Consider the following 25600-nt stretch of genomic DNA (forward strand, 5'->3'; position numbering starts at 1 on the left):
CCTGAAACCTCCGTGCAGGCTCAACGCCAGCCGACTCTCCATTCATCGGTGACTATTCCCTTCCCTGGAAAAGCGTATTTCTCAGCGCTGGCGTAGCCAACCACAGAGCTTTGGAGCCCCGGTTTTAGAGATTTTTTTTGTCTTTGTGTGTGCGTGTGTTTGTCAGATCTAATTCCAGGTCTGGATCATATTTTAGAAAATTTGCCGAACCCAGAGGCTTTCTGCCGCCTGTGCATGTTTGCCCAGGCTTGCTGTCCATCAAGCGAGAGAGCTGGGAAATGGCGATGGTGAGAAGAGAGCTCCTCTGGACACCCTGCTGCTTCTCACTTGGCCACAGAAAAGGCCCAGAGAGAAGCTGCTTTAGTCAGGGGAGGTTACGGTTGGGTATTTCTGAAATACCCAATCCAGAGACCATACCTAAATGAAAGGAGGCAAATATGATCACATTTCATAAGGCGAGAAAACCAGACTGAGACTGTGTGAGCTGGGGTCCGCCATCACCAGACACCTGGGCTGGTCTCTTTTGCTTCTAATTTTATGAAACCGACGGTGAGTCAAGGCAAGAACTTGACACATCATCAAAGACAGTGGAATAAACAGCTGTCTATACTCATAGATCAGACGCTGTTGTAGAATTTAATTGGACACCCAAGTTTTTGAACAATGGTTTGCGCTTGACTCCCCAAACCAAACTCACTGCCATCGAGTCAATGCTGACTCCGACCAGCCGGCTGTGGGTCTCTGAAATGGTGTGTGGGAGTACAAAGCCCAATGTTTCCTCCTGCAGAGCCGTTTGGTGATTTTGAACTGCCAGCCCTGCATATCGCAAGCCAACTCATAACCACTATACCACCAGGGCTCCTCTTGTGCTTGGCTATTCACCTAAAACATGGAGCTGGGGGGACACAGTGGCTTAGGTGTTGGGCTGCTAGCTGAAAGGTCAATGGTTTGAGCCCACCCACCACTGGATCCACAGGAGAAAGAAGAGACAGGCTGCTTCTTTAAAGATTTGCTGTCTCAGAAATCCTATTGTATTAGGCTGCTTTGTGTAGAGAAACAAAGCCTGTGACACTCATCTATGCATAAGAAAGAACTTGGTGTCAAGAAGGCAGCCCAGCCCAACTCAATTCTATGAGGCCGATGCTAGCCAGAGCCCTCTTCAGACTCTCATAGTGGAAGACCAGTGGTGCAGAAAGGTGAGCGGGGTGCAGGGAGCTCAGAGATTGGCTCCCCAGTCTACAGCCCACATGGAGGAATCATCAGACTGTGGCCTGAATGTCAGGCTGGACTTGGCATATAAATTCAAGTTGATATGAAATCATTCACTACCCCATCTATGGATCATTTCTACCCTATCCTATTGGATCAGTAAGAGACAGAATCGACTCAAGGACCATGCATTTTTTCATTCGTTCATTTTCATTAGCCTAAAAATTAATGGTTCGCACACACACATATGCCAGTGGTGTCAGGGCAGAACAGCCTGGAGACATGCTTCTACAATGGTTAACCCACTACCCCTGAGTCAATTCCGACACACAAATTATAGCTAAGACAACCATTAGGCCCATTCTACTCTGTAACATGAGACCACCAGGAGTCAGAATAAGATCAACAGTAACGGGTTTGATTTTTTTTTTAAATGTATTCTTACCATGGGTAGCTGAATTGACCAGGGAATTGATAGTTTCTATCGTCCCAACCAAATCAGACACCTATATGTGATACAGTCTGGTATGACTCGCTTGAGAAGTGACCTCTGCTAGTTTTCTATCGTAATAACAAATCACCACGCTCTAAGTGGTTTCAGACAACAGAACTCCATTCTCGCACAGTTTCTGACCCACTTTACCCAGGCCCTCTTCTCAGCAGTTCTAAAAACTGAAATCGAGGGTTGGCCAGCCACAGGTTTCACTTCCTTGTGGTTGTAGACTAAGGTCTCAGCAACTAGTGGCAGCTTGTGGGTCCCTGCTACGTGGCCCCCTCCATCTCAGCAGTGAAGTACTTCTCTTGCATTGAATATCTTTCAAGCTTCAGACCTCTTCAGCTTCCTCTTCTGGGTTGATCATAGAAAACTCTCAGCTTCTAAATTCTCATGAGATTAGATCAGGCTCACCTGGAAAAGCGCTGTTTTAAAGACAGCTGATTTGGGGCTTCAATTACATGTGCGGATCTGCTCAGAAACCGTTCAGAACAGTTTATAGATGAATGTGTCACTGAACAGCCTGGGCTGGGAATGTTTGGAGAGCCTCTTCAAATACCATAAAGACCAACAGCCCTTAGCTCTGCCCTGACATGGGCCCATTTTTAATCATGAAAGTGAAGTCTGCTACTTAAACTAGCTGGTTGTTCAGTGCTGCCACGTTGATTCTGACTCACAGCAAGTCTGTGTTCCAATGGCTGATCCATCACCTGATCGTGCACCATCCTCACTATTAGTGTGATGGTTGAACTCGGGGTTGGAGCCGCTGTGTCAGCCCATCTTGCCAGTGTTCTTCCTTGTGTTCACTGTGCTTCTGTTTCCCCAAAGATCATGTACTTTTCCAGGCAGCAGCCTCTCCTGACCACATGTCCAAAGTACATCAGACAAAGTCTCGCCACCCTTGCTTCTAAAGAGCATCCTGGCCGTAATCTTTCAGACAAATGTGGTTGTTCCTTTGGGAGTTCACGGCACTTCCGATCTTCGGTGCCAGCACCTTACCTTAGTTCACATGTGTCTGTTCTTCCGTGGTCTGCGTTATCCGTGTCTCTGAGACCATCAACAATCCCGGGGCTGGGCCAGGGCACCTCCCTCCTTAAAGGGACCCCCTTGCTCGTCGACATTTTAAGGAGATTTTATGCAGTTTGACCCCTTGACTGCATTTGTGGGTCCAAGCAAGACAAAATCCTTGAAAACTTCCACCTTTTCCCCGTTCGTCATGATCTTACCTATCCGGCCTCATTGTGAGGATTTTGTATTTTGTTTATCTTCAGTTTCAGTCCATATTGAAGGCAGCAATCTTTTCATTAGCAAGTATTTTCCATTTCATTTTCCACAACTTTCAATTTCCCTAGATTCTTCCTTCATACATGCCAAGTTCCAATCACTAATGGCTGTGTACAGCAGTTTCTTTTCGTTTTGAGCCTTGCCGCATCAGCGAACGGATGTCTCAAAAGCTTTACTGTGTCTGTGTCATCGTGGTCGTCCGTACTTCGAGGACGTCTCTTCCTGTGTCATATTTGGAGTACTTTCCAACCTGCGGGGTTCACCTTCCGGCACTCTGTCTGACAAAAACGCTCCACTGCTTTTCCTAAGGTTCTGCGTCTTAGACAAGGTTCCACTGCTGTTGATGGTGTGCCCAGTCTCAGACAGTGTTGCACGGCTGTGCATGAGGTTTTCAGGAGCCCTGATGGCAAAGTGGTTACACATTGGGCTGCTAACTGCAAGGTCAGCAGTTTGGAACCACCAGCCTATCCAAGGGAGAAAGATGAGGCTCTCTACTCTCGTAGAGAGGCACGGTCTCGGACACCCACGGGGGCAAGTGTACTCTCACCAGTAAGGTGGCTACGAGTCAGTATTGACTTGCTGGCAGGGAGTTTGGTTTGGGGTTTGGAATTCTTCAGAAGTGAATACCTTGTTTGTTTGTTTGTTTATCTATTTATCTATCTATTTATTTATTTATTTATTTTCTGTTCCTAGTCTGGAAGTTCTACCGAAACCTATTCACCTTGGTCAACCCTGCTGGTATTTGAAATAGGGTAACAAAGCTTCCAAACCACCAATCACAGTATGACAAACTGACAGACCGTGGTGGCTTAAACTAGCTAGATGCCTTAATTCCTAAATGGCGCCTGCATTGTCTCAAAGAGGCAGTGGTGGTAGAATGGTAGCATTCTTGCCTTCGTGTGAGAGACCTGTGTTCGATTCCTGGCCAATGGCACTCAGGTATAGTCGCCACCTGTTTGTTGGTGGAGACTTCTGTTGCTGTGATGCTGAATAGGTTTCCGTGGAGCCACCAGGCTAAGACTAGGTAGAAAGGACTGGCAGTTAACTTCCTACAAATCTACAAATAAAACCCTGTGGAGCACAACAGCCCAATCCTGAGAACCCTTTTCATGAATAGGAGTATCTACTTATTTACCATCACTGGTAAGCCCTGGGGGCATACGGGGTGTTGGGCTGCTACTCTCAAGATCAGCAGTTCGAACCCACCAGCCACTGCCATGAGGAAAAATGGCGCTGTCTATTCCCATAACACATACAGCCTTGAGGACACCTGGTAGTCATTCTAGAAAGTCACTATGAGTGGGGATTGACTTGATGGCAGTGGATTGGGTTTGGGGTTTTACTATCCCTGTTTGACAGATGAAGAAACTGAGGCATAAAGAATTTCAGACACTTTTCCAAGTGAGTATATGGCAAAACTGAGCCAAAATATCCACGCTTATCTGACCCCATAGCTCAGAAACCCTGCTGCTGGGCCACACTTGCTTACCACCGAGTTTAACACTGCACAGGAAGAAAACTCACGCTGGGCTCTGGAAGGAAGGGACGTGATTGGAATACAGGAAGTCTGGCTCCGGAGTGCAGGCGACTCTGCAAATGGCCTTCCTCTGTACACTGAGAAGCTGAAAGTAACAGACTGACAACCAATGAGACCATGTGTGGAGGCAGAACATTCTGGAGGAAATATTCAGGACCTCTTGCTAATTGTGCTGCAGCCAAGATGGAAATGTGACAAAGACGCAGAGACATGACAAAGGTGAAGTTCGTTTGTTCTCTGAATCTCCGGGTCCATTCTAATGTTGCCTGTCATCCCTGACGGAACCGGTCGGAGCCTCTGAGAGGAAGTCGGAGGTCTGAGTGGGCCTTCCCTTCACCTCACAGACACCTTTTCCTTCCTCCTGTGCAAACTCTCTGCTTTTAAGGAGCTCCGGCGGGGGGGAGGGGGGGGTGTTGTGTGTGTGTGTGTGTGTGTGTGTGTGTGTGTGTGTGTGTGGTGGTGGGTGGTGGTGTATAAAACTACAAACTCAGCAGTTCCATCCCACCTCCAGCTCCGAGGTGGTCGAGGCCTCTCCTCCTTGAAAGGTGTATCACCTTGGAGGCCCTTGGTAGGGCTGCGGGGGTGGGGGTGGTGGAATCAACTCAGTGGCAGTGGTGGGGCATATCTCATTTCATATTTACGCTCTCCCTTTCTGCTTGATGCCTTGAATTCTTTCCAAAACGACTCCTTGAAACCCTCACTGCAGAGCCAGAGGAGCCCTGCGGGGCTCCGACTGTTACGGCCCTGCACTTGCAGGGTTTACATTTCTGGCTCCTGCCAGATGACCCCCAGTAATTCCACATGGGTGCCCAGCCCATAGGAAACGATTGCCTAACATCTAACCCGGCCTACCCTGACATGATAAACAGGTTAAAGATGACTTATGGGATGTTTCTAATCCATCGGTGCTGGCTGCGGAGAGCATGGGGGAGTCACCCTTTTGGGGTGCTGGGTACAGGGTACAGCCAAGTTGCCCACACGCAGTGCCAGGACCTCCCAGCTAAGTCTGTGCTGGACCAGCCCCACAGCAGAAGTGGTGAGCTTCATCACACTGAAGCAGTGCAGTTTTCCGGCAGAACTTGGAAGTAACTTGCCAGGGGCGCCAGAAGTGGCTGGGGACGGGGACCGTGGGCAAGGCCCGAGCATCACTGCTGTCCTCCAGGGCCGAAAGCCAGGGCTTCCAAGGTGCGGCCTGTGGGCACACATGCAGGGGAGAGTAAGGGTGTAGGGGCCATGGGTTTCCTTTCTGAGCCTCTTTTCATTCCGTTTGTTTTAGAACTCTGTGAAGCCACTGCTACAAAGGAAATCTGAAACCACCGAGAACAAAGGAACAGCCGACAAAGGGCTTAGTCTGCCTTTGGTTTGGAAAACATCGCTTGCTCCTGGACATACAAAGTCACTTTCTAGGCAAAACTGGAAAGGCAGCAAAGCCCAGTCCAGCAACCCTGTCCTGGATCTGCCCAGACCCCACCGCCTCCCCTTGTGTTCAGGGAGGACATGCTAATGTTCCAGTGTTGCCCCTTTGAACACCTCGCCAGGCCCAGGATCCCAGGTGTAAACCTCACCAGTACCCCCAAGAGGAGGAAGCACAGGGCAGCTCGGAAAGGAGGAGTCTCAACGTCTGGGCCAGACCGTTGCTACCTCGGTCTAGCCGCGGGCAAGTACGGAACCCTGCCACACCCCCGCCCCCCACCTCCTAGACCTCAGTTTCTCTTCCTGGGCAAGGAATGAGGGCTGGGCACTTTGATCTGCAAAGCCTCCGATTACTTGATCATCCCACGAGGCTGACATGAAGGCTTTGCAACCGCACACTTCTCAGCAAGGATGAAACAGAGCAGCTCCCCCTCCTCGGGGGCACGCCAGACAGGGGCACGCCGTTGGGTCGCCCGAGTAGTCATTAGGAGCCAGCTGCAAACGTGTGTTTTCCTCGGGGATCACGGAGGAGCCCTCCAGTCCTGCGGGGAGAGCGTCTCTTTCAAACAAAGCTGCCACTTGCATGTTGCCGGCATCTGCTGGCTGCTCTCCGGCCAATTCAACACACGGTGCTCTGCTGCGGGCAAGTCCCTGTTCCAGGTTCTTACTGCATTTAAGAGCCTTGCCTCTCCAAGTTAATTTTCCCTGACGTGTCTATCACAGGTTAATACTGGACTCTGGGATAATGATACATAATTTGAGACTTGTAAAAGCTGCGTTGAACATGAAAGAAACACGCTCTGAGCCAGGAAGGTTATGCCAGCCTGTGAGAGGGGACCCTGCGTATCTTGTCGACTGTCCATAGCCAGAAGCCATGCTCTCGACACATTTCGGACGGTGCCACACAGGCGTCCTGAACCCTTGGCTGCCAGTCAGTGGGACCGGCCCGCCGCCACTGTGCTCTTCCCTTTCTTGGGAACTGCCCATAAAGGGAAATTTGCTCTTTTCACTGGATCAAGAAATATCACATGGATTTGAAGTGATGCAACAAGATTGCCCTAATGGTTTCTAAACTGGGCTTTGAAGACTTCTGGGGCCAGGCCGGTGAAGAGGTGCCTCCAGGCACCTTCTCTCTCAGCGCACCAGGCTGGTTGTTGGCATTGCTGGAAGCTGACATAGCTGGAGCCAGGATGTTTAGCTGCTTGTGGGGTGGGGGGAAAATGTTAAGAAAAATAATTGTTGTTTTTGCAAACTATCTATTTAAAAACAGAACCTCAGGAAACAGATTTCTGTCCCAAGGCTTGGATGAATCAGAGTTTACAAAGTATAAATACACATTAGCAGGAGGCGGCTTCCCATCACCCGTCTGCTTGCATGTCTTCCCAGAGCAGGAACCTCGCAACGGCTTCTCATTCCCAGTGGAAGGAAGAAAGGGACCCGCAGTCAAATCGGAAACGACGGGGCATGACTTGGCCTCCGTTTCCAGTTGGTATTAGAAGCTCAGTTTGTAGGCCTTTCTTTGATCTTTAAAGGCGGCTGGCTGGTCTTGGACAGACAGGTGTCTGGGCTGCATAGGAAGGTGGGAAGACCCACCCGCAGGTTCTCTGCTCAGAAAAAGTACTATGTAAGTTCCTTTTGACTCATCTGACCCTCCGATCAACTAATAAATAAGAAACATTCTGACCACAACCTGCTTACAGGGCAGTGTAATTATTTTCTTTAAAAAATGATGTCAGGTGGCAATTGAGCAACAAACTGGCTTCCAGGCTACTTAATTCCGTTTAATAAGGAGGGAAAACATCGTAATTAATGAAGAGCTTACCCTTTGGTACGGTAGCAGGGTTGCTCACAAATGGTCTTGCACTGAAGCAGGGTGGCAGAAAGGTGGTGTGTGGAAATGTGATTCCCAGGCCAGGATCTGGAAGATCAGGTCGAGTGACTCTCGGGTCGGGCCTAGGGGGTCTACGCGTAAGAGAACCTCTCTTGCAAGTTCTACTTCCAATCATCACTCCATCCAATGACCTTTTCTACCTCAGACCCACTTGGCTTTTAGTCAATGAAGATATAACTTTTTTTTCTTTTACCCCAGAGTCTACATAAGTCTAAAACCTCCAGGCACATTAGAATCTCACTACCCACCCTAAAACAGCAGCCAAGATTCTGGTCTGTGTGTTTTTTTTTTTTGGGGGGGGTGGGGATCTACGGCTCCTTTAAAGTGAGCTCAGAACATTCATGGGGAAGGAGAGTGGCGGTATGAAGCCCTGGACTTCTCTAGGATGACAGCCAGGACTGCACTGCCTGCTTCCTTCTCTCGGGCGCGGGGGAGCCACCCCTGGCAGTTACTGGCCTGGCTTTGAGCCTGGTCTTTACGTTCGCACTGCCAAAAGGGTCCCAGGCAGAAGGTTTGGGAAGTCAACACATTCGAATCTCAAGATAATTTCCCCCCTAGAATAAGCATCGCAGAGGTTCGTTAGACAAACTCTATTTTCTTTTGGCAGCTACTCAAATTCTGGGATCCTGCACAAGCCAAGTTTACAAAGCATGGGAGCTAGGTGCTGTTTGAGGGCGGCGTTTGAACTCACTGTCCCCTGACTTGGTTGGGTCTGTCCCAGAAGAAGTCATGGCCACGCTGACTCCACCTTGTGTGTACCAGCAGAGACCAAAGTACTACGTTCCACGAGGGCAGGGAGATGCCGCGGGAACTCAGGTTTACCAGGGCCCAGGGCCTCTGGGCAGCCCTGCAACAAGCCAGAGACCACTGTTGGCCACTCTTAAGACTGTCACTAACTCTGACCCCTTGGCTGGCTCATGCCCAGGGATCTGGGGAGACTCAAAACCTGAAAGCCTTTCTTACAAAACGCCTCTCAAAGAGGACAATTCCTAGGCTGGTACAAAAAGGGAAAAATCATTTTCCAAGAAGAAAGACACCTGTCAGCTGATCCTCCATTCCAAGTGTGTTGATGGAGCATTTGCCATGGAAACCAGAGGTGGGAGGACGGCCTGGACGCTGATGGTCGAGGAGACGCAACTCCAGCTTCCTAACCAGCAGCAGGGAACCAGCAGGTGACCCCACTGCCACAGCAGCTGGAAACCATCCAGACGCTTGTCACCACAGCTCAGCCTTCACTGTAGACTGGCCAGAGACAAAGCTACCCACACAACTCCTTGGGGCAGAGCGGGGCCCAGAGAATCTTCCAACACTCAGTGAGAATCACAGCGCTCCTGCCCCTCCCTCAGTGCCCGACTCTGGGACCTCACAGGCAGCCAGACATCCAGCCCCGTGGCCACCATGCGGGGACCTTCCACACACTTCCCTCCCTCCCTCCCTGGGAACAAGGCGACGAGCAGATGGGTCCCAACACCAGCAGCATGGGCCTACCCTCTGTAGAGTGAGGAACAGCCAACCCTGGGGCCTCAGCACACACACAAGCTGCGAGGGCATGGCCTGACAGGAGGATCAATCCAGGTAAAGCCTCGTTCCCGTCATCTGCAAGCCCTGCAAGTGCGGTGGGCAGTTTCCCATAGTGCTCTGGAACAATTCTCCCTATGCTACAAACTACTAATCCAGTGGTGTTTATTCCAGCCCCATCCACACTTGCTGCTGAATAACCCCCCCCCCCCCCATTGAGGGTTACAGAACAGCTAAACAAGGGGAGCTAGGCCCCCTGAGGTCAGGGCTCCCTCCTTCTCCCCCCTCCCCCTCCCCATTTCTGAGAGCTTCAGATGAATTTCGTGGTATAAAAGGCTTTTCAGTGATTTCTTAAGTCCCCTTGTCAAGCCCTCGCCCATCATCCCTCGATGACCAGCAGAGTGGCAAAGGCACAGCCAAAACAACTGCAGAAGCTCAGGAATCCACACCATTCCTTCTTTTCATACAAAAAATTTAATAAATATTTTTTCAAAATTTATTGCCAGGAACAACACATCAGAGATGCATTTTTCTGTTCATTTAACACTAATAGGACAATACAAAGTTATCTTCATGGTCTCAACGGGGAACCAGAGATTACTCTGTTTTATAAGCCTTTTTGATCTTAAACATCATAATAGCACTTCGATTTCCTCACGTAAGCAGGCAGTGTACTCTATGGCCAATCTAAACCGTGATCTTACTGGACATTTTACGGTTCAAGTATTCAACTAGCTTATTAGAATACTCCCTAAATGCAGTAGATAACAAAAATAAATCAAATCTACAGGTGGTTCAGCATTACATACGAATGGTGAAAAGAAATCAGAATTTACAAAATAAGATTGGTGTGCTTCCAAAGTCACAGAATTTATCATTTGATATTTTAAGCGATATTCAACCACTCACATTTTGGCTACGTTAAATTCAGCTGTGTCCCGCCCACTGCAGCAGCTTACCTGCCTGCCTCTAGTCAAGTCCAAGCAGAAAAACAAAGCAAAAGAACCTGTTCTCTAGACTAATTCTCAAACCGCCTCAGTCAGTCCTTAAAACGTGTCTTTAAAGTGATGCTATAGAAGGTGTTTTAAACATCTGACGTCGTACAAATAATAAAAATCCATCAGTATTCAGGCCCAGAAGCCCATCCTATTGTTTTAAAAATAAACTCTTCCAAACACCTTAAATTTTGGCTTATAGGCAACATGTAACAAGAAAAAAAAAAAGTTCAAATTAAAAAAAAAAAGCCAGAAGCTTACGCTATCAAAAACCTTCAACTCTAAACACGTCCATATAAATAAAAAGGAATGATGTTTTAAGGCTCTCGATTATTAAGTTAATAAATCAAATATACACAGTGATTAATAAAAAAGAATTATTTACATAACTATACAAAAATTCTACTTTTGACACATTTTTCCTCGTTAAATTCTTCATTTTACCAGCAACTGCTGACATCAAAGTCCCCCCACCCCCACCAAAAAAAAATACCATAAAAAAAATAAATAATAGACTCATTTGTGAGAGTTGCTGTGGTTGAGCGGCAAGGCACTTTCAAATACAGAACTACTTGTACGTCATCATAAAACCGATATACAAAACAACTCAAGTCAATAAATATAAATAAAACTATGCTCCTAGGGCCGCGGGCGTCACCATCAGGACACCTGGCCGAAGTGGCGCGCCGGCTGCCCAGGAGCCCAGGCAGGGCCGTGGACCGGATTGCATGGCTGTGAAATGCAGCGCGCTTGGGAATCTCCAGCCAGCACAGAGCAAACCCCCCTGCCAGTGTGAGCCAGCTCGTCAGAATGCAAATCCGCCCAGGGGTCCAAGTCCGAGCAGCCTCAGCCTCCGACGGGGCACCACCGGTCAAGAACTACCAGCCCGAGTGCCTAAGGCTGGCGTCCACGCGGCAGCAGGCCCCTGTGTCTGCTATACGATGTACTCCATCCGGTTCACGCTCTGCGCACTCTCCAGGTCCCTGTTGTCCTGTTTGTTTGTCCAGTTCGGGTGCTTGGTCGGTGTGCTGTTGGGGGGCTTCTCCTCTCTGTCTACCAGGGTGTACGCCGGCTGCTTGGCAAACCGAGCTTTCTGCTGGCGCTTATCCATGTCGTCCTCTTCCACCTCCGAGTTGTGTGTCCTTATTTTGGACATCTTAGAGTTCTTGCTCTCATAATCCCTGACGGGCACGGTGTTGGGCCCGTGCTTCTCAATGGGGTTCTTGATCTGGTTCAGCTGCTCCCGGACGTTGTTGGTGGTGTTGTCCTCCGAGGCCGAGTGAGCGTGGCTGCTCGGCTTCCGCCGCTTCCGCACGCACCAGTAGAAGGCCGTCACCAAGCAACAGACCCAGGCTACGGTTAAGATGGAGCTCAGCAAGGGAACCAGAAAATCTGTAAGGCAGGCAGGAAACCAATTCACTCTCCAAATGAAGAAAGAAGCCAAAAGCACATCACAGGGACAAAGCATACCGACAGTGCGCCTGTCCTTAGTCCCCAAAAGGGGCGCCTTGGGGACATGTCCCTTTTGACAACCACATGTAGTCAATTCACAGCTTGATAAGCAATGGCTGGGTTTGGGGCCCTTGGAGACCTTGACTCTACTCCCTGGAGAGGCCGGGCAGAGCAGTGGCTCCTACACTGATTCCGTGTGGGAAGAGCAGTGCCCGGGTGCCACAAGGGGCGGCTGACTAGTCAGGGCGCGCATGAGAAGATCGGAATTCCAGAGTCACCAGAATCCCGATGCAAGTGACTCACGGTTAGACTAGACGCCCAACGTCTCACCTGACTTGAACAGCAGGAGACAAGAGAGTCACCGGGGGAGCCAGAAAGCCCTATGGGCTAACAGACCAGTGGCTGTCCCCTGATGCCAATGGCTCGTTCTGGCCTCGGGATGGACCGAGCAGCAGTAAGTTCCCCACAGGGCAGCCTGCTTCGAGGACGACCAAAAGCTTACTGGGCGGGAGAGAGAGAGAGGTGGCCTCTAGCCCCATCAGCCCTATAATCCCAGTCAAACTGCTGGGCTTGGCTTTTCTCGCCCTTTCCATGGACGGCTCGCCCTGAAGGCAGGAGACTTCTCGACCTTGACCGGACCGCTTATAGGGTTGACAGAGTCATCACAGAAAAGGGCCCGTCCATGCTCACGTAGTGACACGCACCTGTTTTGTTCTTCACGGGACGCCTCTGCACTCTCACTTCTGCGACAGCAGCAATCAGCGAGCTGTTTCCATCTCGTTTACTAACGAGATCTATGATTTTGTCCGTGATGTCTTTGATCGGGTTTCCGTCATCCCGTATGTCCTCAGCAGACTGGAAAGGAGAGAGCCAGGGGGCTTGAGGGTCAGCAGGCAACTCCCAGGTACCCTTTACTCAAGACACCTCGACAGTACGTGGGCACAAGGCCCATTTACTTGTTTGTCTTTATTCTGCCCGTTTTAAGCCTCTTTAAGTTACCTGCTCAGCTTTGAGACTAGCTAAGTTGCTGAGCCGCGCCCCCCCAACCCACCCACCCCACCCATCGGGCGAACAGGTTTTATACTTACAATGGCCACGTGAATTTCATTGCTGGCTGAGGGGGAAGGCTCACAAGCTATGTAGATTGAATATTCGGCAGAAACATTCTTTAAAATATTCAGATTCCGCAACTCACTGCAAATGTGTTCAGTGGTAAGACCCTAAAACAGATTTTAGAAGTCCATGCACGTAAGAATATTGCAAGGGGGACACAAACACCACCATACCCAAAGCTCACCGTTCCCTTGAAGTTAGGCTACATGCAAGCCCTGCTTTCAGAGGAGACGGGTGGGAACGAGCACCTCGCTTGTGACACCCTGCTTCAAACTATACACGCAGGCCCAAAATTAGAGAAGACACAGTTCCATACCGGTGACATCATCTCCTTGTTGAAGGTGAAGGTGATGTTTGCACAGTTATCCTGGTAATAAGGGTCAGAGCTGCACTTGGTCTTCACCGGCTGGAGGCCGGACGAGCGGCATTCCCCAACCCCGGTGCAGGGGCGCACAAAACACTGGTCGTCCAGGATGGGGATGCAGCTCTGCCCACCGGGGCACTCGCTGTGCCCTTTGTGCAGCAGGCATGGCCGAGGACCACACCAGACCTGAGGACAGACAAACAGGCCTTAGGAAAAGCACCACCAGCCATCCTGAACACCTGGAGACCTGGGCAGCCCTGGCACACCTCACCTTTGAGCAGGCGATCCTTCCATTCAGGCACTGGCAGGTATTGCAGTCATCGTCCCACTTGGCCCCGTCTGGTATCAAGCTCCCCATGGTGACGCAAGGTCTCCTGGAAACTAATGGGTGGAGTTGTGTGAATGCAAGGAGTTTCCTTTTCCGCAGAGCCAATCGCTCTCCTCGGCTCTTCACTCCCTCCCTGTTAGGAGATGGTGGCACCTGTGCCCTAGGCCATGTAACAACATACTTTCTCTCCCAGGTGGGCAGCACCATCTCCTCCCTGGCTGAGGCATGTTTGACCACATGGCTTGCTTTAGCCACTGCAACGTTAGCAGATGACCTATGTCAGAGACTTCACCTGGGCTTTTCATAGTTGAACTTAGCCTCTTGCATATTTTCCATGTGCCAATAGAAGAACATGCCTCAGATATAGCCACTGGTCCCGGAAAGAGGTGGAGGCAGGCACTTAGAACAACCCTGAACCCAACCCAAAGCACAATCACACTGAAGAAGAGCCAGCTGCCATCCTGACTCATGAGGGGCAGCCCCATGGGCCAGAGTAGGACCCACTGTGCGCCAGTGGGCTTCCAATGGCTGATACTTAAGCCGTCGATCACCAGAGCCTTCTTTTCTAGGGTACCTCTGGGTGGATCTGAACCTCCAACCTTCTGGTTAGAAGCCAAGGGCCATTCCCTGTCTGCCCTAGCCAGGATTTTCCACTAAATAACTCGACCCACCCCATTAAAAATAAATGCTTATTGGAAGCCATTGAGTTTGGGGATGTTTGTTACACAGTATAATGGCAGAAATCGCTGACTCAGTACAAGAGGCCGAGTAGCAGCCATGCCGACTTAAGGACTCATAGTACCTCCATAGATACAACAGAACGACCCCTTCGGGTTTCCAAAGCTGGAAAGCCTTACGGAAGGAAGCAGAGAGCTTATCTTTCGCCCATGGAGTGGCTGGTAGCACTGACCCTGTTGGTTAGCAACTGATTGTGTAACTCATCATCACCATGAGTCAGAACCAACTCAATGACAGCAAGTTTGGTGTGGGGTTTTTGTCTGTAGGAGAAAGAGCCCTGGTGGCTGAGTGGGTTGCACATTGAACTGCTAACCACAAGGTCACCAGCTTGAACGGTAGGAGAACGAGAGACTTACAAGTCTTGGTAAGTCAAAGGGACGGGGAGGCTCTGAGTCACAATCAGCCCAAGAGCAGCGGGTTGCAGTCATCCTCAGGAGACTCTCTTCTCAACCCTTGGCTGCTGCTAAACTGTCCCCTCTCCGGGCACAGCACCCACTGGTGAATGGTCACCACTGCAAGGTCTGTTCACCATGGAGACCCAGGGGCAGCTAGGCCCCAGCCACTTACCTTCCTGGCACTCAGCCCCGCTGTGGCCTGGTGGACAAACACACTGGTAGCCATTGATCTCATCCACACAGGTGGCCCCGAAGGCGCAAGGGGAGGATTGGCATTCGTTGATGTCTGGGGGAAATGGAGTCCAAGTTTAGATTCCAATGGGAGGCACTAATGTTTGTTAGCATATATATATATATCTTTTCATCACTGACATACAAGTACAGAAAAGCTTACAAGTTTTGAGTATAAGCTCCATGAACTCATGGAACTGGCAACCAAACAGCTATATCAACCCCTCAATAAAGTCTCTACTCTGCTCACCCCCCCTCCACCAGGATCACGGCCATCCTGCCGCCTCGGACACGCCTCGGACACATGGCCAGTTTTAATTCAGCTCATTTTTCTCTGACAGTGCAATTTTGAGCCAAAGCCCATCACCGTCAAGTCTTTCTGCAAAGGCCCTGATCATATCTGGGGGTTAGTGGGCTGGGGGTGTTCGTCACACCCCTTCAACTCTGTCCTGCAAGCATGGACGGTGCTGTAGACAGGAAGTGAGAGAAGGCGGCAGCGCTCCAATAAAGCCGGTGTGCACCGGATCCAGCCCAGGTTAGATAGTGCCAACTCGACTTAGAAACATGAGCCAGATCCAACCTACCCACACCTAGTGCAGAAGTCCAGACTTGGAGATTTCCCACACCAGGGAAAGTCCACACAAATTAGGGACAAGTACGTGTGCATTTCCCCATCCCCCGCAAAAAAAAAACCCACCACAAATAATATGAGGGGCTTTCAAAGAGTTCCTGGAAAATTCCCATTATCTTTTCATTCAATCTTTCCACAAAACACTCTGAAACCTCCCTCATAGTACCACTCTACGGCTTTTTGTAGAAGAGACACAGGGAAAAAGAAAAATATTGAAAATAAAGAACAAAGCTATAAACTTGAAGTACTGTGCTGCCCATCTCTGTAGCCCCCTTAGTTTTAATCAGGTTTCTGGGCCCTGATAAAACCTGTCTCCACCCACTCCTGGGAAGACAGCCCGGTCCTCTCCTGGGCAAGTTAGCTCTGCCCCAGACCGGTGTATCTGTGGCATATGCTTGCCTGCCCTGGAGTTCCTGTTAGTCACGGGCAATGCTCACACGCCCCTTGGGGATCAGTGTGGGTGAATCGTCAGTTCCACAACCAGCACTCTCCCCCAAAGACCCAGGAGCGCAGCGCCAAGCCCTCAGCCATCACTAGGTACCTGGGAGGAGCCTGCAAAGGGGCATCTTAATCCCAGCTGGAGGCAGCGGATTAGCAGCTCTCTCACCAGGATTTAAAAGGAAACTGTGGCCTTAATTGCTTTTAAGGATGAAAAAGGTCTCAAATGGAAGGGTGGGGTGGGGGGAAGAGCAAGCCATGGGGAACCCCAGATTGGGGCCTTCCTTACTTATTCTGCAGTCAGGCCCAGCAAAACCTGGGGCACATTCACAGCGGTACCAGTTGTCTCCATCCACGCACGTCCCACTGTTGTAACTGAGCGGAAAGCAAAGGTATGTGTGAGCTCCCCACCTCCCAATCTGAGCCATCAAGCATCTCAAGTGCCCACAGCACCACTGACCCTCAGTGCACCTGCCTTGGCCTAGGGGGCATGTATGTCAACCTTTACAAGAGCATCAGAGCCTCATCTATCTCCCAGGAAGGGGCTGGTGGGTGCGACCCTTGGCTGACCTTGTCGTTGGCGGCCCAGCACCTATCCGATGGGGCTGTACTGGGCCCATCCCAGAATTACAGACCCTAATTCTATAGTTCTGGGCAGCAGCTCAGGCACTGGGCCTTTTAAAAGTTCCCCAGATGGTTCAAGAGTGCCATCATGGTGGTAAGTCACCCCTGAAAAGAAGGCACTGCTTGGCCAATCAGAGCGCTCCCCACCCTCCATCCCTGCAGAATCTGTATCACCTGGGAGCTTTTTAGCTATGCAGGGTTTTGAGACGCCCCAGCCAAAGCTACTGAATGAGAAGCTGCATTTGCAACCAGCTTCCCGAGATTCCCGGGCTAGCCGGGCTGAAAAGTGCGGGCATCCTTACCAGGGGTGAGGACTGCAGTCGTTGGTATCTGGCGGAAACAAAACCAAAGAAAAGCGATCAGTTAAACCTTCAACAGGGAGGGGCCAGGAGTATCAGACCCCAACCCCCTGCCCTCGAAGCCATGCCGCCTCTTCAGTGACCCTTAGGACAGAGGGTAGCTGTAGGTTTCTTTCTGGGAGCGGCCAGCCTCCAGCTTTCTCTGTGGAGCAGCTGATTGGCTTTAAACTGCTGACTTGGCAGTTGGCAACCCAACACTTAGCCAGCGCAGAGCCAGTCTTAGCCCTCAGCAACAAGCCCCTTATGTCCGGTCACCCTCAAATGATAAATCGCAGCGAGCGGCAGCAGAATCCACAGGACGCTCCAGTAAATTGGAACCAGGCTTGCGGCTGCACTGTTTCCCTGGCGTGGGACTCGAGCACAGGAAGAGGCTGTGGCAGGGACGCAGGGAGGGGGTATGAGAAGGGCAGGAGACAGGCTGCTGGTTCGGAATCAGTGCTGGGAACCGAGGCTCCATCTGGCTCCACTTATCTCTCCACACGTTCTCATACCCAGGTCAGGGCTGCGGCCCATCAAGTCATTCAAACATCCCTGTTTCTGGTCTCAGTTCAGAGTCCCTCCCAGAGGGGCTAGCCGGGGCACAGCAGCCCTGGGAGAGCTACGGGGTGGGAGCACTCACTCTGAGTGCAGATGGGCCCTTCCCAGCCTTCCTTGCAGACGCACGTGAAAGACTCCCCATTGACCACACAGGTGCCCCCGTTATGGCAGGGGCTGGGCAGGCAGCTACTGTTCCGGGCTGCAAGACAAGAGCAGACAAGACCGCCTTCGGTGAGGACTCAGACAGTTTGGAGGCACAAGAACCAGGCCCAGGAGCAGAATCATGAGCTCCAGGGAGTCGGGAGTAGACAAGCTCTGCGGCCAAGACCACTGCAAATCCCATGGGCGGGTGGGGGAGGGGAGGGGAGGGGGCAGGAAAGCTACCTATGTTGCAGGTTGTTCCTTCCCAGCCTCCAGGACACATGCACGTAAAGGCATCCCCTTCGTCATAGCAGGTGCCGCCATTGTTGCAGGTGGCCTCGTCACACTGGCTGTCACCTGCAGAAGGAAAGGCTCGGGGTGAGCTCTTGGCTGTCCCCCCGCCCCCCGCATCCTTCCTCAAGATGGAATTCAAGGCCAACCCCACTTACGTGAGTGGCACGTCTTTCCTTTCCACCCGTTTTTACAGTCGCAGTAGAAGTCATTGACCAGGTCCCGACACGCGCCCCCATTGTGGCAGGGGTTCTGGCTACAGTCGTTAATATCTAGAAAGGGGAGGCACTCAGCTGAGGGACAGTGGGGCCACGCCTCTTCGATGGCCACATCCCAATGCCTGCTTTGGGCAGTCCCCAAGTCCCGAGAACAGCCCCCGGAGCAAAACACGACCACGGCACCTTTCCAGGAGGCAAAAATTCTCCAACTAGGCAGCTTTGAATGCCACATTATTAGGCAAAATGGGGACACGTCTCTGCTAACTCCTCATTGAAAGTGAAACCAGGCTGACAGAAATTAAAATCGGAACAGAACGAGGATGCCCCTTCTGCTCAAGCCGGACCACTGTTCCTCACCACACAGTCTACTGCTAGTCTAACGCTAGCTGGTGTCACCACCAAAAAACGCAAACGGACACGAGCAATGATGGGCAGGGCAGAGAAGCGTGTGGCCTTCCTATGGATGCAGGATCAGTGCCCCCCGTCCCCCCCCTTCCTTAGCCTCCCTGACACCCTCTCTCCCCAAAGCACCACGGACTCACTGGTCTCACAGAAGCTGCCCTCCCAGCCGTCACCACAGATGCACTTGTAGGAGTTGACGCCATCAATGCAGGTGCCGCCATTCTGGCAGGGGTTGCTCTCGCAGTCGTTAATATCTGTGCGAGGTGGGGCAGAGAGAAGGGAAGGTCAAGTAGGGCACAGGCAGGCCTTAGGGTGTTCACACCTGGCTCCCCAGAAAACACACCGGGCCCCCACAATATTCTAAACTCCCCAAGGACCAAAAGATTCTCACACCAGAGGGGCAGGCCTACCAGGCCAGGGCTTCCAGAGGGCCTCCTGCATGTGACCGAATGCCCTCACACTCTTAGCTACTCGGTGGGAGCAGGGAAGAAAGGCCTAGAAAAAGGGACCGCCCTAACTCATAAGATTCTAGATCATTTCAGAACCATCATGCCAAAGACGCAGAGGCAGATTTTGCTGGGTAAACTCAGACATGACAGTTGTCTTACAATCCCAGGTGGACCGATATGCCTTTACGGGTCTTCCCTCTCTGACACCTTCTAACTGCCTATGGCAAAGCTCCAGGCAAATACAAGTGGGGGCACCTGTACCCCATCCCCGGCTGGGGGGTCTTACTTTCATGGCAGTACGTTCCAGTGAAGCCTTTGTTACAGTCACAGGTGAATTTGCCTCCCGACTGACTCTTGCACTTCCCGTGGGGACCACAGACGTTGGAGGAAATGTACCGAACCCCCTCGGGGGTGTCGTTGGAGGCCATGGCCACTGTGCAGCTGTCAATCACTAAAAGACAGACGCAGGGTCAGATCGCAGCCACGGACCCACAACACACGGCGCTCCCCAGCCAAGCCTGCCTTCCTAGAACGGACTCCCTCCCTTTGGCCACTGCCGGTGAGAGAGAGGCCAAGAGGCAGCCAAGGCCAAGAGCCTGGCTACTTGCCGTGTCCCCCGGCAATGACGAAGTTGAGACTCCAGTCTGAGGGAAAGGGTCCTTTAGAACGCACTCCTCTCCATGAGCAGACAAGTGCCTCCAAGAGACCGGCCTTTCATCCTGTCTTTGCCATCTACCCACGTTGGCTGACCCTTGCTCAGGGAAACCACCATATTTTACTTCCGGAAGAGACCAAATAAGGGACAAGTGCTGCCCAATGCAGTAGCCACAAGCCACTTGCGGCTTTTGAATGAAGTAAGGCCTCTGTCTCTTGTCCTAGGTGCAATCCACAGGTTCGCAGCCACGGCTAGCTTCTGGCTATGGTTGGACAGGCCAATTCGGACAGATGGAATGTCCTACTGGGGACAGCCCTGCTCTAAATTCCTCCTCTCAGCATTGCAAATCAGCCCGCCCCAGAAAAGCAATGATGAATGGCCTGCACATTCTCTCCCCGAAGCCACTTTGAAGCCACTTCCCCCCCAGTGGCTCCGGCTTAAACACATTGCTTCCACGTGCTCCCCTCGGCTGGCTTCCCAAAGCTGTTAGGTAAGGGGCTATTTCCCCGGAGGTTTTCCTCAACTCTACTCCTTCCGGGTAGTAAGAGGTGCAGTAACAGACAAGGGGGAGGTCGAGGGCAAGACCCAGGCAGTACCTTCACAGGGGGTGGTGCGGCAGTGGTCCTTCAGATGTGAGCAGTTTTTGCCTTCGTAATCCTCCGGACACTTGCACAAGTAGTCGCTGGCGCGGTTGTAGCACTGGGCCCCGTTCTGGCAGGGATCGGGCTCACAGTAATCGATGTCTAACTGCAAGAACGGAGCAGGAGGGGGGAAGAGTCACAGTAAAGCGAGGGTGTAATTGCAGCCTCTCAGGCAGCCAACACGGGCATCTGACCCCCCCCCCCTTCCATTTCTGGGAGGAACACGCTCTGCAGAGTGAGCACACTCCGGTAGCGCCCTAGGGGCGGCCCAGGGAAGCAGTTAGGAAACATGCAGAGTCAGAACAGGCTGGGCGGTGGGGACCCAGCAGAGCACAAAGCCAAACAAACAAAACACAGCTCAACCACTCATCCATCTCTCTCTGCACCAGCATGTCCAGCAGTGCTCCCTGGCAAGAGGACGTGGACAGATTTCACAGACTCAAGGCACCGGCATCCAGAGGGGGGCAGCGGGATAGGGAGGATGGACAGACTGTGGTGAAAAGGTGGCCATCCGAGGTTTCCACAGCCACTCACCTGACAGAGGTTTCCCGAGAAACCAGTGGGACAAAGACACTGGAATCGGTTGATTTCATTCTGACAGTGACCCCCATTCAAACAGGGGTTGCTGGCGCATTCATCGATGTCTCTCTCACAGTGATCGCCTGCATAGCCAGGTGGACAGATACAGCGATAGCCATTAACCAAATCCTGCAGGAGGAGGAGGGGAGAAACATGCTGGTTTCCCGGCACTCGACAGAACACAGGCTCTTCGGGGGTGGAGCAGGGCTGTGCTGGGGTCTGGCGGATTCCCTCCACCAGTGGAAAGCAAAGCCTCTGGACATGCCCTAGCGGGAACTCTGTCAGCATGCTTCCCGAGGACTCCCGGAGGCTGGGGTCACCTGAGCCTGGCCAGGACTCACTTTGCACCTGCTTTTCCACACCTCAAGGAAGGAGGTTTCCCCAGAGCCCCATACACGTGAAGATTTGTCTTCAACTGTCACAAAGCTATGACTGGGGTGCAGGACGTAGGTACGTACCCGACAGGAGGCGTCATTCTGACACTGGCCCAGGCAGTCGTTAATATCTGAAAAATAAACAAGGCATCCCATTAAGGAGGCAATTTCCATTGAAATTTGGGTCTAATAGTCTCCTCCTCCTCTCAGGACAGATAAGGGCTCCTAAATCAGATTTCCTGCATGCTTCCCTTGGGTGGGAACCTCCCCAACTCTCTCAGACTGAGCCGTGAAACTTCACATCATTGTTTCAGCCATCTTATCAGAATGTGGCCTTTACCAACTAATGAGCCCGATAAAGCCTATGTTTTCATTTCCAACCACTCCCTCTGGAAAACAGACTCTAGCACCCAAGTCTTGGAGCTGTCGCCCCCCCCCCACCACCACCACCACCCTGCCTTCAATGGCAGACACTGCCACCACCCAAGCTTCTGTGAAATGCAGAAATCAAAACAAAGTCACTCACTAATGTCACAATTCTGTCCTGTCCAGCCGGGAAGACAATCACAGTAGTAGCTCCCAATCAAGTTCTTACAGGACTTGGCGTTTACACAAGGTTTGGCTTCACATTCATTTGCATCTGAAAGACGACAGGGATGAGCATGGCAGAGAGCTGGGTTCTGCCCCCTCCCCTCCCCCAAAGGCCACATACCAGTGAAATATGAGCCATTTCCAGAAAGGAGCTAAAAAAGGGGGCTATTAGCCTGGCTCTGCTTTGAGGATCCGAGCCTGGCTGTTTATTACCCAGTAAGAGGCGCTCTTGTGGGCTCTGGCTGCCAGTTAACAAACAGTCCCCCCAAAAGAACAGAAAGCCGCTAGGCATCTCTGCACGAGCCAGCCTAGTTGCTGGGTTTAAATATGGCGAAAAGAATGCAGACGGCTCATTCCTCATGAGATCATCTACAATGTGGAATCCGGCTGAACACTCCTCAGAGGGACGATTGACATGGTTCACGGAATCCAGCGACTTTCCCACAGGGCCTACAAGGGCCAAGCCATTTGCATTCAGGGTTTTCTCCCAGGCCCGCGAGGCCCTGGGTAACAAATGATGCTTAGGGCCAGAGCGAACACGCTCCTGCACAGATGGCCACACGCTCATCTTCCTGAGCAGCTCGCGGTCAAGGCCCCCTCTGCACAGGAATGAGAGTTGTGGGAATGTTCTCACCTATCTGGCAGGTCTTGCCAGTCCACTGCGGTGGACACACACACTTAAATCCATTCACCAAGTCCTGGCAGGTGCCCCCGTGGGAGCAATTATTTGGAGAACAGTCATCAATGTCTGTAACAAAAAGGGAAGGCTGGTCATTTCACTTCCAGCCAGATGACAATTATAGTGACTGGCACCCTAGCAAGAGGCTGAGTGAAGCCTCTGTGCATAGAAGCGTGAGGTTTGTCTACTGCTGCAGAGCGACCGTCTTGGAAACCCACAGGGCAGTTTGAGCTCGTCCTACATAGTCGCTAGGAGTTGGCATCGAATACACAGTAATGGGTGAGCGAGAACACCCCTCACCTGGGGTCGCGCCTCACTTATAAACCAGGTACTTGCGACAAATCAAACCTACAGACCAACAAGGTGGGGGGGGGGGGGACGGGGATGGGGGGGGGTAAGGCAGGCCCTTGCGATCCTCCACTGCCCCAGTTCATTTAATCCCTGACCCAAGCAGTGGCAGCGGCTGCCCACAGGCGCAGGCTGGGCGGGGAGGCAGTTTGACGTCACTGAGCATCAACTGTGCAGTAGTAGTGAGAAAGGAAGGGCCGGTCTCCTGGACCTGCCTTGTCCTTTCTTGTCAAACAAGAGGTCTGTGACTCAGAGGCGGCTAAGAACAAGTTCTCTGCCCAGATGTAAGCCCCATGCCAATTCCACACGACCACCACAGTCCCAAACCCGCTGCTGCCAGTGGGTGATTCCGACTCGGAAAGCGCGTCTAGGACAGAGCCACTGCTTAACCCACTGGGCCACCAGGGCTTTCTCCACTTCCACCCAAAACTAGTGGAAACAAAAACAGGAGAGCCAACAGCGTTCGAGTGGATTTGAACCCACATCAACCGTGAGTGTGTCAGACGAGATCGCTATTCCCTAGGGTTTGTAACGTGGACTGAGTTCCTTTGGGGGACTAGGTCACCAGGCCTTTCTTCTGAGGGGCTCCTAGTGGATGCAAACCGCTAACGTATCAGGTCACAGACGAGTGTTGGAATAGCTAGTCTTAACCAGCCAGGGACTCGTATCCTGAACGACAGAGGCCTCTTACACTCATGCACCGGGCCCTTCATGAGTTTACCCGTTTAGTGTCCAGGACAACCAGACGGAGCAGAGTGCTCCTAGCCTAGGCAGTCAGGCTACAGGACGGCTTCGCTGGCCTGCCACAGGCCTGCCAAGGGAAAGTGCAGGACCGCGGTGCAAGCCCAGGAGCTCGGTCGGAAACCAAGTCCTTAGGTCCCTCCTACACGGTCAGTTCTTGGGATGCCGCAGAACCTCAGTTCTCAGGCTCAGCTGTGCCTGATAATTCCAGAGCTGGGTAAACACGCCCCTGGGCATCGTGATTGGTAAGATACAGGGTGAGAGCCCAGGGGGGGAAACACCTTGATGAGATGAAGGACACAGGGGCTCTAACATTGGGCTCAAGCAAAACTGCGAGGACAGGACGGCACCGTGTCCGGTGTTTTGCCCTATTGCACACGAAGTATGCATCCAAACTGATTCCAGGGCACCTAGTGGGAACTGAGGAGCCACGGCATGTGAATGTAAGGCCCTTCAGGGGGTTGATGTATAAAGGGGCTCTAAAATGTTTCTGGGAAAAACGGAGTTTTCCCATAGACGTTTCTTAGCTTCCTTGTGAACAGATTTCATTCACCGCCTTGGCAAAAGCACAGCCTTCATAGAGACACTTGCTGGTTCTTCTTTCTGGGCCACTGGGGAGGTCAGCAGTGACCACCTCCCCTGCAGGTCGAGGAGAACCATGAGCCATGAACACTGAGCAGCTCACGCAAAGGCACACGCCACCCGAGTTATCTCAGGGACCGACGTGCGAGCCTGATGCCGTGTCTCCCGAGCGGCACTGGCACTTAGTGAGCATAAAAGGTTAGGGTTCCGGTCCACCCGGAGGGCCTGGGGCAGACAAGGCCCAGGAAGCCACCTTGGAGAGGTCCTAGAGCTCTTCTACTCGGCCTGACGGGGCTTGCTGAGAATCGGAGCTGCCAGCACGCTTCCTGAGGACGGCAGTGTGGGAGCGCTCGGATGCAGAAGTCAGAACTTCAAGCCACCAGCCTCTCCACCTTGTTCCCACTGAGAAGACGCTTCACCGAGACATTCACGAGGGACCATGAGCCCAAGTCTTGTCTGTCCGGGCCCCCTCCACGCCGCCCCCCAGCCTTGCATCACAGCACAGGGCTCCTCAGGAACGAACGTAGGCCACAGACCCAACTTACTGGTGGAGCACGTGGGGCCGGTCCAGCCTGGCGAGCAGCCACACTCGAACCCCAGGGACGTCTCCTTGCAGCTGCCTCCATTGTGGCACGGGTCCGAGAGGCAGGCATGCTCCGCTGCAAAGTCAGGATGTCGGTCAGAGGTCCACCGGCAAGAGATGCATCCTGAACCACCCGCCCCTTTCCCAGCAATCCCAAACCCAGCGATCACCGCAGGCATGTTGCAGACACACAGCCTGAGACACGGCGCTGCTGGGAGCTCCGAGGGCTAAAGGGAAGTCATCTCTCTTGCTCAGCTGTCTCCAGTCACATTCTCAACCTTGCCGAGGCTGGGGCTGTTTGCATGTCATTCTGACTCCCACACGAATCAATCTCATCAAAGTAACCGGAGGGCCTCACGGAGGAGGAGGTTTCAAGGCCCCCAGCCGCTGACCCCCCAGTTGCTGGAATAGCTAGTCTTAACTGTGGAGGACAGTCTCATGTTTTTACGAGTACTCAAGCATTTTTGCTTCAGTGTCCGGAAAAGTGAAAACAGAGGGATCCCATGGAGCCTGGACCACTTACCGATTTCACAGTTGGGTCCCGAATATCCTTCAGGGCAAGAACACTGATACTTGTCAGGACCTGTGTTGCTACAAGCGCCTCCATTGAGACACGGCTGATGAGTCCCACAGTAATTGAGATCTGTCAAAGGAGATTCCATTGTCAATGACTGATTCTACAAACTCCCGAACCCTTTCTACACTTGTTCCCAAAGCCGACCCCTCTTTTAAAACGCAAACAGAGCAAATCAAGAAAGCCACATTTAAAACAAATT

At 52.0% G+C, this 25600-nt stretch overlaps 1 protein-coding gene across 1 annotated transcript in view; it reads right to left on the reverse strand.

The window, feature by feature from the left end:
* Window positions 1-9800: 9800 nt before the first annotated feature.
* The window catches only part of JAG1 (jagged canonical Notch ligand 1), a 39257-nt gene continuing 23457 nt past the window's right edge, over window positions 9801-25600 (reverse strand). Inside the window, exons 7-26 of the mRNA XM_075564001.1 lie at window positions 25348-25467; window positions 24787-24900; window positions 22526-22639; window positions 21827-21940; window positions 21385-21431; window positions 20882-21055; window positions 20303-20453; window positions 19338-19502; window positions 18743-18856; window positions 18141-18254; window positions 17935-18048; window positions 17633-17749; window positions 16957-16984; window positions 16320-16405; window positions 14903-15016; window positions 13541-13650; window positions 13222-13455; window positions 12881-13012; window positions 12497-12647; window positions 9801-11732 (exon numbers count right to left, since the gene is read on the reverse strand). Coding sequence (XP_075420116.1) covers window positions 11275-11732; window positions 12497-12647; window positions 12881-13012; window positions 13222-13455; window positions 13541-13650; window positions 14903-15016; window positions 16320-16405; window positions 16957-16984; window positions 17633-17749; window positions 17935-18048; window positions 18141-18254; window positions 18743-18856; window positions 19338-19502; window positions 20303-20453; window positions 20882-21055; window positions 21385-21431; window positions 21827-21940; window positions 22526-22639; window positions 24787-24900; window positions 25348-25467 — 2771 coding nt within the window. The 3' untranslated portion in view covers window positions 9801-11274. The remainder of the gene's footprint in view (window positions 11733-12496; window positions 12648-12880; window positions 13013-13221; window positions 13456-13540; window positions 13651-14902; window positions 15017-16319; window positions 16406-16956; window positions 16985-17632; window positions 17750-17934; window positions 18049-18140; window positions 18255-18742; window positions 18857-19337; window positions 19503-20302; window positions 20454-20881; window positions 21056-21384; window positions 21432-21826; window positions 21941-22525; window positions 22640-24786; window positions 24901-25347; window positions 25468-25600) is intronic.

The sequence above is a fragment of the Tenrec ecaudatus genome, chromosome 12 (genome assembly GCF_050624435.1).
Source record: "Tenrec ecaudatus isolate mTenEca1 chromosome 12, mTenEca1.hap1, whole genome shotgun sequence".
NCBI classification, from domain to species: domain Eukaryota; kingdom Metazoa; phylum Chordata; class Mammalia; order Afrosoricida; family Tenrecidae; genus Tenrec; species Tenrec ecaudatus.